Source organism: Emydura macquarii, unplaced genomic scaffold (assembly GCF_026122565.2).
Source record: "Emydura macquarii macquarii isolate MOO-44397 ecotype Brisbane River unplaced genomic scaffold, CSIRO-AGI_Emac_v2 contig_705, whole genome shotgun sequence".
Taxonomy (NCBI): domain Eukaryota; kingdom Metazoa; phylum Chordata; order Testudines; family Chelidae; genus Emydura; species Emydura macquarii.
In genome coordinates, this window is record NW_027130842.1 from 12,009,869 (window position 1) to 12,025,861 (window position 15,993).

Genomic DNA, 15,993 nt, shown 5'->3' on the forward strand with positions numbered 1-15,993 from the left:
TTATGTTCAGTTGTATTTAAAGGGAACACAACTACTTCAGATTTGGAGACAATCTATACCTTCAAGTCAGTGGCACAGCTATGGGCACCTGCATGGCCCCACAGTATGCCAATATTTTTATGGCTGACCTAGAACACCGCTTCCTCGACACTCGTCCCCAAGCACCTCTTCTTTACCTACGCTACATTGATGACATTTTCATCACCTGGAACCACAGGAAAGAGTCCTTCGAAGAATTCCACTGGGATTTCAATAATTTCCACCCCACTATCAACTTCAGCCTGGATCAGTCCACACAAGAAATCCACTTCCTGGACACTACAATACAAATAAAATATGGTCACATTAATACCACCCTATACCGAAAACCAACTGACCGCAATACATACCTTCATGCCTCCAGCTTCCATCCTGGACACATTACATGATCCATTGTCTACAGTCAAGCCCTAAGATACAACTGGATTTGCTCCAATCCGTCAGAGACAAACACCTACAGGATCTCCATAAAACATTCTTAAAGTTACAAAACCCACCTGGGGAGGTGAAGAAACAAATTGACAGAGCCGGACAGGTACCCAGAAGTCACCTACTACAAGACAGACCCAACAAAGAAAACAACAGAACACCACTGGCCATTACCTACAGCCCCCAGCTAAAATCTCTAACACATCATTAAGGATCTACAACTTATCCTAGCAGATGATCCCTCACTTGCTCAAGCTGTGGGAGGCAGGCCTATCCTTGCTTACAGACTGCTCCCCAACCTGAAGCAAATACTCACCAGCAACCATACACCATACAACAAGAACACTAAACCAGGAACCTATCCCTGCAACAAACCCCGTTGCCAGCTCTGCCTGCACATCGATTCTAGTGACACCATCACAGGTCCCAACCACATCAGCCACACCATCAGGAGCTCATTCACCTGTACATCTACTAATGTAATATATGCCATGATGTGCCAGCAATGCCCCTCTGCCATGTACATTGGCCAAACTGGACTGTCACTACGCAAAAGAATAAATGGACACAAATCAGACATAAAAAATGATAATATCCATAAACCAGTAGGATAGCACTTCATTCTCCCAGGACACACTGTAGCTGACTTGAAAGTTTCCATACTTCTACAAAAAAACTTCAAAAAGAGACTTCAGTAAGAAACTGTAGAGCTGGAACTCATATACAAACCTGACACAATCAGATTGGGTCTGAACAGGGACTTGGAATGGTTATCTCATTACAAGAAGTAATTGTCACTGTTCACACATTTTCACCTTCTAATCAAGGGCTGTGAATAGGCCTCATCTACTCTAACTGAATTGACTTTGTTAGCACTTCCCCTCCCCATTGTTGTTTCTTACTCTTGGATGTATATATACCTCCTATCTGTGATTTCCACTTCATGCATCTGACGAATAGAGCTTGTGCCCACAGGAATTTGTTAGTCTTTAAGGTGCTACAGGACTTTTGTTCTTAATACTCCTCTTGCATTCTATACAAAAGAATACTGATGCTTCTGAATACTTTTCCCTCATGTTTCATATACTTCCTGAATGAGGTCAAAATGCATTTCTTGCCCAACATCCTTAGAAGACAGGGAAAGATAATGCAATAGTTGTTATGTTAGCTGTTAGGCAGGTAGCCACTTATTCCTAGATTCTGGCACCCTTACTCATGCCAAGTAGCACCTTATAATTAGTAGGCCCCATTAGCTCCAACTCATGGATTAAGATGCTCACATTGACTAGGACCTACTCTATATAGCCCTTACGGTTTGAACATTGAACTCTTACATTTACATTAGTCAGTGAACACTTGCTAAAGAAAGGTCACCTACCCTAAAGGCATGTGGTCTGACATCAGTTCCTATGCCTCACAAACAGCCCTACAGCGATCCAGGTTCTGTGCTTATTAATCTGTCACACAGACTCGCATAAGAAACTGACACCAATTCGGGCAGTAAGGCATCAAGCCTGCAAGTTAGTGAAGAAGGGTGGACGCCTGCGCTTGAATGCAACCGCCTTGATTTTGACAGGAGTTTGACACTGTACAGAAACTAGCACTATCAAAATGCGGTCAGTTAGGCCAGCATGAGAGCACCTTCACTATGATTTTGGGCCGCATGCAGTCCCAGCCCATGGCAGCCGCAGCCTCGAACATAAAAGCACCTGGTTTCTCCTCCCCCGCCCCCCAGGGACTCAGTTTCCCCATCCATAAAACGGGGTGAGGAGCGACACCGACTCTTCCGTAGGGCGACCTGCGAGCTACGGAGAAGCGCGGCTCTGCTGAACCGGAGGCTGGGGAAGGGCAGCGCCGCCGCCTCCGGCTTCCCCCTCAGAGCCTCCCCGTTGGCAGCCGGCGGGGGCCGGTCTCCGCACAGACACACGGGGCAACGCCTGACGGCCCGGCCCGGCCCGCAGGGAGACTCGCGCGGCACCGTTCACACGGCCGCGCGCGCGCCCTACCAGTAAGCCGAGCCCGGCTTCCGGGGACAGGCTGTCAGGCTCTTCACCCTGGCGCGCGGGGAACGGCAGCGCCAACTGCCTGCCCCTGACGCTCGCACGCGACCCCCCCGAGCCCCTCCAGTGGCGGCACCACGTGACCTCACCCCCCCCCCCTCTCAGCAGGCCCCTCCCCCTCCTTCCGCACGCCTGTTCCGCCTTCCTGCGGCGCGGCGCCGCTAAGAACGTTCATTGAAGACGCAGAAGGCGGCGTCGGCGTGCTCACGTCATTTCCGGAACGGCCCTGCGGCGGTAGTCCCGCTGTCCGTTCCGCCGGGGGAAGATGGCGGCGGTGCCGGTCTCGCTGGCGGGGCGCTTCAAGGGGTTCGTTTCCGCTCGGCGGGGGGTTCGCAGCCGAGGCCTCGCAGAGGCGGGGCGGGGCGACACCCAGGCTCCGCTCGGCCCGAGCGCGCCCGACGGGGGGAGGGGCAGGCGGGGAAGGGAAGCCGGGCTCCGCCGCGTTCAGCAGCCTCCTCCGCAGGGCGCCGCAAAGTCGGACCAGGTCCCGGCTCGGCGGTGTGGGCGGGAGGCCGCTGGGCCGGTCCTGCCAACGAGACTCCCTGCCCCGGCTGGGCGCGGGCGGGCTGCCGTGGGGCAGGGCGCGGAGGTCCTGGGGCGCCAAAGGCTCCGGGAGCCGGTTGTGCGGCTCCGCTGCAGCCTGAGCTCCGCCTCCCTGCGCCGGGACACAGACGGCGCGGCCAGCTGCAGCCCCCTCCCCGGCAGCTTTGCTCGCTGTGCGGTGCCCGGGCCGGGGGGCCAGGCTCTTGCACGCCGTTGTTACCCCAGCTGGGGCGGCTCTCCTCGATAATTCGCCCTTGTGGCTGGCCGGTCTCCCTTTTTACACAAGTCCTGCGGGCATCCTCCTCACCTCGCACTCCCCGCAGGCGGGTTTGGCAGCAAGGCGGAGACGTTCAGACCTGGCACTGGAGGTGAAGCGGCCCGTTCGGTGCCGCTGAGCTGGAGGCTGCAGCGTGCGGTACCTCTGTGTGTATTCAGTACCCTGGAGCTGTTCCTCCAGCTGCCTGCTTAGTACTAGGATACTGATGGGCTCCAGCCTCCCAGCTTTGTGGGTATCTCATAACTGTAAACTACAATTTTACTAATGTGGTTTTCTGTGACAAGTGACTGACAGTGTTAATCTAAGTTGTTGCACTATGGCAGATACCAGGTGCCTTTGTCAGCCTGTCATCTCTCTGCATTATTGCTGACCTTTAGCAAATGGAAGTGCCTGGTAGTGACTAAACTGTCTTAAAATATGGCTTGAATTCTATTTTTCTCTAAAGGTAGGTGGCTTATTGAGGTGAAATTTCACACAGGGTTAGTCCTTATGCCCTTTGAGTTTTTCCCTGATAGCTTTTCTTTAATTTATTTTTAATAGGAGCTCTCTGGAATTTGACTCTGGCAAAAAAAAAAAAAAATTCTGGCAGTTTTTCTTATTTCTCTAAAAATGTTGTCTGGCTACAGAATAATTGGTAGAGAGATCAGTGGTGCTGGAGCTGGGGATGCTGCTGTACCCCCTGGTTTTAAGTAGTAATAACAAACACCAAATCTGTAATTTCCATCATTAGCGTCCCCACAATAAAAATTGTTCCATCACCATTGTGAGAGATGTGTGTTTTGAGTAGATCTGATGTAATGGGTGGTTTTAAAAAAAGATGGTTGGATTTAGGGTCATTAGTTATAACTAAAAGTATATACACTGCACATTCTGGCCTAATTGGTTCATTGGGGTCATGGACATGTGAAATCTTCTCCATCAGGAGCTACACTTTTCTGTCAGATTTTATCCTATAGCAGCAGAGAAGAGCTTATGCAGTACACCACAGACCACACATGGCAACCTTTTGTACTGTTGTGACTAGAAGGCTGGGTTTTCTCCCTTTAACAATCCTTCTGCATCTAACCCTTTACCTTATACCAGATAGCCATAACTAGTAGTATTGGGGGAAGATATGGAGGAGGAGAAATCTGGCAAAGGGATATGTGCAGAAGTTAAATGGGGAACAGATTTAAGGTTGTAGTGCATGGTCTGTGTTTTGATATTTGTGGTAATGTTTAAGTGTGTGTGAGAGGCTGGCTATGTACCTTAAGGTAGCCTAACTTTTCCCTGATACTGAGAGAGTTTGGGTCAGGCATGCTGTGAGGTTAGCAGCCCTGATTGCTTCACAGTGATTTTTTTTGTGTATTAATGTAACTATATTTGTGGGATTGCATATTCGCCTATTAGTATATTTATCTTGCAAGTGATGCCTGTCAACTGGGTAAGATATTTGCCTTCTTGACAAAGTTGCTTTACCAGAGTTGGAAAACATTTCAGGGGCGAGAACCAGATCTGCAGTAAGATGAGTGTCATTTTGTAGCAACTCTCGAGGTTTTGAAATTTTTGTTCATCATTGGAATACTGCCACCAAAAATACCCCTTTTGAATGTTTTTAGAATAACAGAATTGTTGGGGGAGTTTCCCTGTGTGTCAGTTACTCTACAAATGGGTGGTTAGGATGCTGGTCTGGGATGTGGGAGATCCAGGTTCAAGTCACTGCTCTGCCTGATTCAGTGGAATTTTTATCCCTCATGACTAGAAATCAGGCAGAGCCACCTAACTAGAGTCTCCCTCCGGGCCCAAAAACCTTCCCAAGAAAAGTTTAGTGGAAACTATGTCTTCATGAAATGTTTCAGCTTTTACAAAACAGCATAGCTTCCTGAATTGAAATTGAAATGAAAAATGTTCTGGCTAGTTCTAATGAGCGCTTTAACTCGTATTTTGTTTTACTAACTGCCCTTCAAATCTGGTTTATATTCATCCTGGTATGGTAGAATCTCACAGTTATGAACACCTTGGGTATGGAAGTTGTTAATAACTCAGAAATGTTTGTAACTAAACAAAACGTTAATGGTTGTTCTATCAAAAGTTTACAACTGAAAATTGACTTAATACAGTTTTGAAACTTTACTATGCAGAAGAAAAATGTTGCTTTTAACCATCTTAATTTAAATGAAACACGCACAGAAACAGTTTCCTTACCTTGTCAAATTTTTTTCAACTTTCCCTTTATTTTTTTTAGTGGTTTAACACAGTATTGTACTGTATTTGGGGTTTTTTTTGTTTGGTTGGTTTTTTTGGCTACCTGATTGCATACTTTCAGTTCCAAATGAGGTGTGTGGTTGACCAGTCAATTCGTAACTCAGGTATTCATAACTCTGAGGTTCTGCTGTAAATTGTTTTAGGAACTGGGTATGTTGTAACATAAATGGAGATGTAGGGTGGGTCTGTGATTACTTTGCTTTTATTAGCAAGGATCGATAAGCTAAAGGTTACAACAGCATGCCTTTCTTCTAATGAGTCATTTGGACACTTGAGCCTACATTCTTTGATTTAAACATCTGGTAGCTGAGCTTTCTCAGTGAACAGGCCTTTTACTCTGGAATTCACTGCTCTACCGGGGCCCAAAGTATTTCTTCAGTCTTTAGGATCTGGTGAAATAAAAAACGAATTTCTGGAGTTTGCTTTTGAAGGGAGAGGGAGGAGTTAGCAAAAGAGGAATTACTACATTTTTATAAGCTATCCTTAAATGTGATAGGTTGCACTTAAAAATAATGTAATGAATAAATAGGGAGAATATATTAAATCTGTTTGTGTTGATGTAAGTAATTAATGTACTGGTTTGATTCTTTTCTTGTTAGATCTTTTGCATATTTTACAATTAAGGACAGATTGCCTCAAATCCTAACTAGGGTTATTGATACTTTGCACCGACATAAAAATGAATTCTTTGAAGAACATGGAGAGGTGAGAGTACTGCTGTTTCTTACCATTTTTCTCATACTGAAACTTCTTAGAGATCTCTCTTCTCTACTTTGTTTTTACTCATGTTTTTCTCATGTTGTGTTCCCTCTTCATTTTTCTCATGTAGCCTCTCTTCTCTCTCAACCCATGTATTGTCTTTTGCCTCTCCTTTCCTGGCTGTTTCTTCCAGGTTATGTCTCACTTTTATTAGTGTTTTTCCTTGTCTTTCTGGCTTCTGAAACTTCCTTACTTTTCCCTGTTCTTTGGCTACATGGTAGTATGTAGCATATGCATGTTGGGCCTTCTGGGGATAGCAAGGTTTCAGGCTGCTGTTCTCATAGAGCAGTGGTTCTCAAACTTCATTGCACTGCGATCCCTTTCTGACAACAAATTACTACATGACTCTGGGCAGGGGGACTGAAGCCCAAGCCCCGTCGCCTCAAGCCAACACCGAAGCCCGAGGGCTTCAGCCCCAGGTGTGGGGGGGCTGTTACCTGAGCCCTGCTGTTCAGGACTGAAGCCGAAGCCTGAGCCCTGCTGCCCATGGCTGAAGCTCTCAGCAAGTCTAACACCAGCCACAACCCACTTTGGGGCTCTGACCTACAGTTTGAGAACCGCTGTCATAGACTCATGGACTTTAAGGTCCGAAATGACCATCAAGTCTGCCCTCCTGCACATTGTAGGCCACAGAACCTTACCCATCTACTACTGTAATGGACCTCTAACTGGTCTCCTCAGTGAGCCGTACATTTGGTTGAAAAGAATGGAGTATGAGCACAAAAGGTTCTACCTCAACATAGAATCAAATAACTTTCATGGCATATAGGGTTCTTCTAGTTCAGAGAGTGTGAAACTACAGGGAATTTGAGATGTAGAACAAAAGCTTCGCTGAGCATCACAGACTTTGTCTTTAGTCTTTGTTCAAGTGCAAGATCCTGAGTCTATTTATTTGACTATTAAGATTTAAGATTAAAAACTTATCTCCCTTTGCAATAAAATTAATCTGCCATAGAGTATGTGGTTAAACAGGAATGTATGTTTGTACTAGGGACATTTATTTTCCATTTTATTTCAGAAAGGCATTGAAGCAGAGAAGAGCACTATATCCCTCCTCTCTAAGTTACGGAATGAGCTACAAACAGACAAACCATTGGTTCCCTTGGATGATAAACTCCCTGATATTCCACTGTGGAACGAATACCTAGAATATCAACGAAATGTATCACATGGAAATGAACAGCCAAGCTGGTTTCAGTCCCCTTGGTTATATGTGGAGTGTTACATGTACCGCCGCATTCATGAAGCACTAGTTCAGAAGTAAGTATACACTCTAACTTGAGATGTTCACTGTGTATAGTTCCCCCTGTGTATAGTTCTTCTGATTCTGTGGGTGTGTGAGGAGGAGGAGGAGAAGAAGAAGAAAGGAAAAGGGAGTAGGCTTAAAATGCAACAGAATTCTTTCTAAACATTCACCATCTTCCTTCCCCTCTCTCCCCCATCTTCTCAAATTTGATCACTGTCTTTGGTTATTTTGTTCATGTTGAAGACTTTGAAGTACATTAAATCATTTTTCTGCTCCAATTCTTGTGATTCACTTTGCTTTGGTGAGACCTCTGATCCTGATTTTTCAATTTCATGCTAATTAATTCAGATTGAGATCTGAAAGTTACTGATGCTTCCCAGAGGATTATTAATTTAAATGCAGATCTGTCTTATAAAATGTAGAGCACTAGTCTCATTCGATGTTTTACTGACTCCACTGCTAGAAGTCTTAGCAACACTTTTCCCCATTAAGGTCCTGATGGAGCTTCGCTTCCTTTGCAACATAGAATAATTCAAATTCTAATATTCTTCCCTTTATTAAGTAATATGCAAGATTGAGCTAATGTTTTCTATGTGCCCTCCAAAAAAGTTAAACTGGCTGATGTTCTTTCATTTGAAAACAAAGGGCCCATCCCTGCTCTCATTTGAAGCTACTAGAAAAGCTCCCATTAATTTCAGCAGGAATAGTAGCAGTCACTAAAAGATGAAAATATGGTGAATTAGAATTAGTTGTAATTACATATATTAATACACTACTTACCTCTGATCTTTTTGGTAAAATTGTCAAGAGAGTCTAACTGACACAGGCCCCTATGTCCCATTGACTTTCAGTGAGACTTAAGCACTTCTGAAAATTGTACCTTTTTGTGTAGAAAAATATTGAGAGATTTATGTATAATATTTAAGCAACAGTATTAAGAATTTAGTTCTCCAAAACAAAGCTTCACACCACACAAGAAACAAATATTGAAAGATCATAGTGTGAAAGAAGCCTTCTAAAATTTTCATTTGTTCCATGTCACACAAAAATCTTTGTAATTTACCCATCTGATTTGTTTTTAGTTCCCCAAATGTGGGGGAGAGGGAAGAACATTTTTCCAAACCAGAAAATTCAGTTGCTCTTTTGGAAACCCATCCATTGTATTTCCTGTTATTTTGGATGATGCAGAATTGTGTTCTCTAAATCTCCCTCCACATCAAAAGTGAAGAACTCTTTTGTAATCTCTCAGAGAAAGTCAACATTATGAAGGGTTTTTTTGTTCAGCAATTCAAAATTCTGGAGGATCTTTGACTAAAAAAAATTGTTTGCTTGATATGCTGAGTCATTTGTCAAAAAAATTATATTGATCTTTTCCAATGCATTAGAAATGTAAGTTTGGTTTTTTTTACAGTTTAACAATAGAAGAATTACCATGCTAATTTTTAGAAAGGTCCAGATGAAAACTGCCCCAAAAACAGTCCCTTCCCATCATAAAAGGTTTAGGTATGTCCATGTGAAAAGTTGCCCCACAACCATAAATACACATGTACTGAACAAAATTGGGCCAATTATTTACTCGTAGTTGGCTTGTACATTATATATCCAATCCTTCATCAGTTTATCTCTCATAGATCGTAAATGCACCATGGCAGGGGGAATGTGTTTACAGTGCCCCCATATAATGCGGGGGAAAGGAGGCCCATCGTGATTGAGAAATTTGGCCACAATCATAATGTGTATGGTTATTGATAACAAACATCTGTGGGTGCTGCTTGAAATGAATGAGGCAGAATACCAGGCAAAGTAAGTATTACTGGAGCCATGTAGGAGTCTGACATACCCTGTTATTGTGGAAGGTCAGATTAGGGCCCCTAGTTTAACATTCATCTTTTTTTTTTTTTTTTTTTTTTTTTAAAGTTGTTTAATCCTTTTGCTGCTGCTATGAGAAAAAATGGAAAAAGTATTAACATTCATATCTTTTCCCTTCTATTTTAGTCCTCCTATTGACAACTATGATGTATTTAAAGAAGGAAAGGTTCAAAACTTCTTTGAATCCCAACAAGCTATTACTGCCTTATGCACTTACCTGCAGGAACTTCTTAAAAACATCGAGGACCTAGATGAAAAACAACTTCAGGAGGAATTCTTTAAGCTGCTGCAGGTAAACTTGGCAGTTCTTATCACAGGTCTTGCCTGTGGCAAGTTACAAAAATCAGTTCTCTGGAACTTAAACTTTCACTTTAAAAAAAAATCTAGCCCTTATGCTTGCAAATATGTTGACTGATGCAGTTTACTGCTGAGTCTGCAAACATTTCTTGAGCCTGGGCTGCTAGATAAAAATCTGAGCAGTAGTAGAGTGAAACTAGCAAGATTCTGGTTAGATTTATTGGGTTTATTTAAAACCCTGTGAATAACCACGAAATTGACAAGAAGCAGGTCAATTCCCTGCTGCTGGTGGTCTATAACATGTTTCAAACCCTGCTTATTTGTTTTCATATACAGTGTTGCTATCTCCAAGCATTCAAACCTTATGAGTCTGCCTCCAAAAAATCATGAGATTTAATTATGAAATTATTGAATTAAATTAAATTATGAAAAAAAATTATTGGCACTTTAGTGTTACGGTTTACAATTTCAAGATTTTCTCTGTAACCATTAGGGATAGAAATGTATGTATTTAACTGAAAGCTGAAGTTCTCGCAATCTCATTGCCCTAGGAACTGAGGGTTTAGGAAAACACCAATTATCATGAGATTTAATAAAATTATTAGTTTGCAATGCTGCATATCTAGCTGTTTGTTAACTTTGTAAAAGAGCGTATTGGCATATTCTTACAATGTAGTCCAACTTTATCAAACTCCAGGTAATCAAAACTCACTTATCCTCCCATTATTAGTCCTATATGTCATCCTGCCAAGGTCTTTTTGGAGTTGTGTATATAATACAATTTTTTTTAGCTCTCTGTGTACTTATACTGAACCTAATCTGGCATGAGTCCAAGATAAAGATGAGAAAGAAACCTGTATTTCCCCCTTCCAACTCATTTCTGATGTCTCTTCGGAAGTGGAGAGCATTGTTTTGATTTCTCTCCCAGAAATAATTCTAAACTCTTTATATACAAAAAGTTGAGCTTTAATATAAAGTTGAAGTATATATGTGGAGTCAAATACCTTTGTTTCTAGAACAAAACAAAAGTCTACGAATGAGATTTAGCAAAGTGGACTTTTTTCTCTTCAGGTTTCGTTGTGGGGGAATAAGTGCGACCTTTCCATTTCTGCTGGAGAAGACAACTCTCAGAAAACCAGTCCTCTTAAATCCCTGGATGACTTGAAATCTTTCATTTTAGTGGATGATATGGAAAGCCTTTGGTCACTGCTTATAAACAGCAAGAAAAGAAGAACTTCAAAAGAAGTTATTAGAGTTGACATAGTCCTGGATAATGCTGGATATGAACTTCTTACTGATCTTGTACTGGCTGACTTTCTGTTATCATCAAAGTTAGTTACTGAAATCCATTTCCATGGAAAGTGTATTCCATGGTATGTATCAGATACTACAAAGCATGATTTTAACTGGACTATTAAACAGCTGCTGTCAACTAATAATAAATGGATTTCCAGGTGTGGGATGAACTGGGAGGGCAGTATTAAAAAAGGAGTTTGGGTTTACCATGATCACATGTTTTGGACTCTGCCACATGAATTTTGTAGTATGGGTCAGGTTGCTACTGACTTGTATGCTGAGCTGCAGAAGTCAAATTTAATTATTTTTAAAGGTGATCTGAACTATAGGAAACTAACTGGAGATAGAAAATGGCAGTTTACTGTTCCATTTCATCAAGCCTTAAACAAATTTCATCCTGCACCTCTCTGCAGCTTGAGAACACTAAAATCTGATGTTCAGGTTGGTCTGAAACCTGGGCAAGGTGAGCGGTTGATGACTTCTGAACCTGAATGGATGATAACGGGGAAATATGCAGTAATTCAGTTTGATGCATCTTTGTGATTCAGATGGGCGGTTGATAATCTACCAAAGGATAGGTTTAATTTGCACTCTTTCAGAGAGCTGTGTTAACTGCTTTCACTGTTGAATTTTGGGCTTTCAGTTTACCTGTAGTCCTATTTCTGGCAAGTGGCTCGTTACTACTGATTTTTAAAAGATAAAGATGTTGTGCATCAGTTTATAAACTTTCCTTTTAACGCTCAAGTTATTAGTTGTAGATATTTTATCATCCAAAATGTCAACAGATATTGCAGATGAACATGGCTTCAGTTGTCCCTAAGCATACTTTATTTTTCAGCAAGTAAAGAGAAGTAACGCTCAATGGAGGTGGCAGTCTACTTTAGGAACTGGTTCCACCTTGGCATACATTTACTGTTCCAGAATTGGTTGGCATTTTCAAGTGCCATATGTTGCATGGTATTTAATTATTTTTTGAATGCATGAATCTAACTTTTGGGTTTTCTGCATCACTGCAGCAGGGGTCTTATTTTAAAGCTGTTTGAGTTGTCTCAGAGTATTTTACATAAATTGACAGTGTTTCTCATCTGTTTGGTCAATATGTGCAAATAGTTCTTTTTAATAGCTTTCATAATAGCAAATACTAATTGGGTATAATCAGCAGTGGGATAAGGAAGAACCCATGGGGTGAGACCATGGTCCTATAAAGAAGACTTAGATGCTCAGCTGAGGCAGAGCAGTAAGACACAGTTAAGTAGTGCCAGCTTGCTGTCTGTCATGGGGGGACCACCCCACTTGGCTAGGTCAGACTCGAACTCCCATTTCAATCATCTTTAAAGATGTGGGAAGAATTGTTATCTCAGACTGTGACAAATCAGCAGTGTGGTGTCCCCACCCCCAACTTGTGAACACATACTCACGCTTGCTCTTACAGTTAATCTGTCTCTTCACTGCTGCTACCTGTGCGACTGCAACTACACTGCTGTTTTATACTTGCATTAGCACGATGAGAGCTAGCACAAGTATGTGTAAGTGAGCAGGGGAATCACACCTCTACCTCATTTAAATGTAGCCTGAATGTGGTTGTGAGGGAGTGGATATCTTGTTAAACCCATTCAGATTTAGCCTTAATCCTTTTTTGTATTATAAGTGGCACGGGTAGCAATATGTACAGTTAAAGTTTCATAACGTTCCATTAATGATGCAACCATGTTTTTGTTTATAACGCTGCCAGGCGTAACTATTTCAGCTGAAATTTCTGTGCTGGGTGTCTGCCCCCAGCTGAATTTTTTTTTTGGGGGAGGGGAATCTTAGCAAAAATGTTTCAGCTGTTTCTCAGAACATGGTTAGGGGAAAATATTTAGTATTCTTAACCCAGCAGCCCTGGGCTGGAGCAGGGCTTTCCCTACAGTTCTTCCTCCCAGCAACTAAGTGTTGGGAACAGGAACAGAGAGCTGGGATATTTTCTTTCCTGTGCTATTAGTGCTTTTGGAGTCCATGCAGTGAGGAGTAGGCAGCAGTGGCAGTGGTCTTTCTGTAATACCGAGGGTGAGGAGTTAGGCCTAGGGAAGGGTGGGGCAGGGAGTGGTCTCAGATGAAGAGCTGGGAAACTGGGACATGGAGCTGGCTATAGTGAGAAGAGCTATATGTATGGAGAGAGACTGGGACAAAGACTGGCTGGAAGGACAAGGGGAGAAGGGCATTGGGATCTATCCATTATTGTACACTCTGTTCAAAAACGTGGACATAAATCCCAGATTCCTGTGCCATCAGTAAATAACAGTGCAACCTGTGCCTCATCTCCCTCTACTGGAGAGTGCATATACAGGGTGACAACCTACCACTGCTGCGAATTACCGTCAGCTCATGCAGCAGATATCTGTGTGGTGGATCTAAAGGTTCCAAACCTGCTGATGACAACTTGGGTTTTCCTATGATGCCACATGTTAGCATATCTTCTTCTCCCCCCCCCCCTCCCCCCCCGGCTTGCTTTCTTAAAATTTAGGAAATTACAAGCATGAAATCCATGGAGAGAACATTAAGGTTTAAAAAATGAAGCACTCAATATCAGGATTCCAGGAAGAATTGTCCAGTGGTTAGCGTGCCAGCCTGGGACTCAGACCTCTGTTCAGTTCCTTGCTTTCACAGATTTTCTGGGTTATGTGGGTGTGTCACTTAAACTGTGCATCAGTTCCTCATCTTTATGATGGAGATAGTAGTGTTTCCCTACCTCACAGGGGTGCTATGAAGCACTCAGATTCTGCAGTAATGGGGGCTATAGAAGTGTCTTGGCTAGAATTATGGTTGCTTAGGCAACTCATTCCCCCCTCCCCCCCGCATATGTTTTAATAGTCTTTAATTACATGACATTGTTCTTACCCCAGAACCCCTGCCCCATTCAGTGCATAGGATGGACAGTGCTCACTTGATGAGCAGCTATTGGATTTTGTTTACTTGTCATTGTCCAGTATGTGACCCATTGCTTTAATTACTGCACACTATTCAAAACCTGCTCAGAATACAGAAGTATTAATCAGAGTGCTTCTCAAACATTAATGACTGTTTGAACCCCTGTGAAGTTAGGTGGTGGTGATCCCATTTTTACAGATGGGGAATTGAGGCAAAGAGACAAAGGTTAAAAAAATGTTACACTAGTTTTGGGTGTACATTTTAAGATGCCTGCAGGTTGACTTTTTTTCAGAGAACTTTGTATTTTATAGAACTTTATATATTCAGATGACAGCTTCCATTGACCTCAGTTGCAGCTGTGAGTGCTCAGCACTTCTGCAGATCAGATCCCTTGGTATCAAGTTGAGCATCTAGAAAATGAAGAACACTGTTAGTGACCACCAGTAAAAGGTTTGGGTTAATTATCTTGCATAGCATCGCATGAGATCTCTAACATAGAGGCTGGGATAGAATGCAGTTCTCCAAGGTGGCATTCCACCCTGCCTAAGCCATGAAACCTGCCTTTCTCTGCCTGCATTCCCCTGCTTCATTCTCTACACACCTTCCAACTTCTGCAATAAATAAAGCAGGGATCCAACAGATAAGAGCATCATTAGCTATTACATCCCCGATTCATTCCCTGGACACCATTCATCCTGTGCACTAAATGAGGCACGGTTGAAAAAATGATATGGGATAATGTAATTAAAGACTCCATCATAATTCACACACTAAAGCCAAATTAAGATTGCACAGGCAACCTTAATTCTGGCACTTCCCTAATTTGAAGGCTTGACTTTGGCACCTTTAACATTCATTTACGATCGTGTTTTATATGTAATACTGAATACACAGTAGAACTTTACTGATTTGCTATTGGGCTTGGAAACTGATTATCCTTTCCTGAAACACAGTTACTGCATTGTGGTATCCCATGCAAATGTATCCTAGTAGATCCTACCTGTTACAGTAAGGACTTCCTCAGAAAAATGTGTTTTTAAAGTAAACTAGAACTGTCAGGAGCAAAGTATTTTCTGAAGTATTTTCTTGGATGTTTATTAATCACTCTTTGGCAATATGTAATTTGCAGTGTGCCTCCTTGTCATTAGGGATAGCCCAGTCATTATTTTTATTAATGTAGAAACAAAATAGAATAAGGATATACTTTTAATACCTCTCAGTGCTTAGGGAAATGCTTCCTGCACACTTACATTATATCTGTGATTATTCTAACACAGGTCATTATAATATGTAACCAAACAGCACAGGGGCTTTCTGAACCAATTTCATGGGCTTTTCCTTTTGTGTGCCGTTTGAATTTTCATAACAAATAAGGGCATTTCTAACCACATCCAAGATCATCACCAGGATAGGGGCATTTCCATCCACCTTCTCAGCAAGGGTAGCTCTAACTCAGACTTTTTGATTTTGAACTATAATGATGATTCTTATCTCTAAATTAATCATACAAATTCCAGGAAAATCATTTGTTGCAAACACAGTTCACAGCCTCTGGAGACCAGAAAGTCAAGATTAATGTATAAAAACTAGTAAATACGTTTCTCAAAAGACAAATCAAGTATTATAAACATATGCAACACATTTATAAACTTTTGAAGCTCAAGTATGGGTTTCTTCAGTGACAATGATTTATGCTGCACTGTAATTTCCCTTCAATTAAAATAGATATTGTTTTATCAAACCTTAACAAGAATCTTCAGACAGACAACGCCTAACCTTTGAACAAGAGTCTTATAACATTTCAACACAAATGGAAGTGTACTCTGTGTTCCTGCCACTTAATTATGAATATTTTTTAATTAGAAAGCAGATCTTTTTATGGAAATACAGGCTTCAAGATTGCTGGAGTTCTATCTTTTCAACGTATACTGGTTGTTTACAGGCTTTTGTACTAAAACTTGATTCTGAAAGAAGGTAGTTTTAGGGTGTAGTCAATCTCAAATTTACCTTCAAGTTTTCCTCCACTA

General features: G+C 42.1%; 2 protein-coding genes across 7 annotated transcripts in view; one reads left to right on the forward strand and one right to left on the reverse strand.

Annotated features, from left to right (window-relative positions):
* Positions 1-2,600, reverse strand: part of RMND1 (required for meiotic nuclear division 1 homolog) — a 43,388-nt gene extending 40,788 nt beyond the window's left edge. For 2 of the 6 annotated variants that reach the window (XM_067542420.1, XM_067542415.1), the window contains exon 1: positions 206-2,434. The gene's annotated coding sequence lies outside the window, so the exon portion shown is untranslated. Of the gene's footprint in view, positions 1-205; positions 2,442-2,474 lie in introns of those variants that run through there. The other 4 variants (XM_067542416.1, XR_010918665.1, XM_067542417.1 and 1 more) reach the window with 4 other exon arrangements.
* A 168-nt stretch (positions 2,601-2,768) lies between these two features.
* Positions 2,769-11,803, forward strand: ARMT1 (acidic residue methyltransferase 1). The gene is made up of 5 exons (XM_067542218.1): positions 2,769-2,834; positions 6,192-6,297; positions 7,370-7,611; positions 9,593-9,758; positions 10,835-11,803. Exons 1-5 carry the CDS (start codon positions 2,794-2,796, stop codon positions 11,600-11,602), a joined length of 1,323 nt encoding a protein of 440 aa, XP_067398319.1. The 5' UTR covers positions 2,769-2,793; the 3' UTR covers positions 11,603-11,803.
* The last annotated feature ends 4,190 nt before the right edge of the window (positions 11,804-15,993 follow it).

Bases quoted from the DNA above. Each gene is read 5' to 3' on its own strand.
- ARMT1 (XM_067542218.1), top strand. From the start codon at position 2,794: ATGGCGGCGGTGCCGGTCTCGCTGGCGGGGCGCTTCAAGGG. The intron at 2,835-6,191 runs GTTCGTTTCCGC...TTTTCTTGTTAG, and splicing joins CTGGCGGGGCGCTTCAAGGG to ATCTTTTGCATATTTTACAA. The intron at 7,612-9,592 runs GTAAGTATACAC...CTTCTATTTTAG, and splicing joins CATGAAGCACTAGTTCAGAA to TCCTCCTATTGACAACTATG.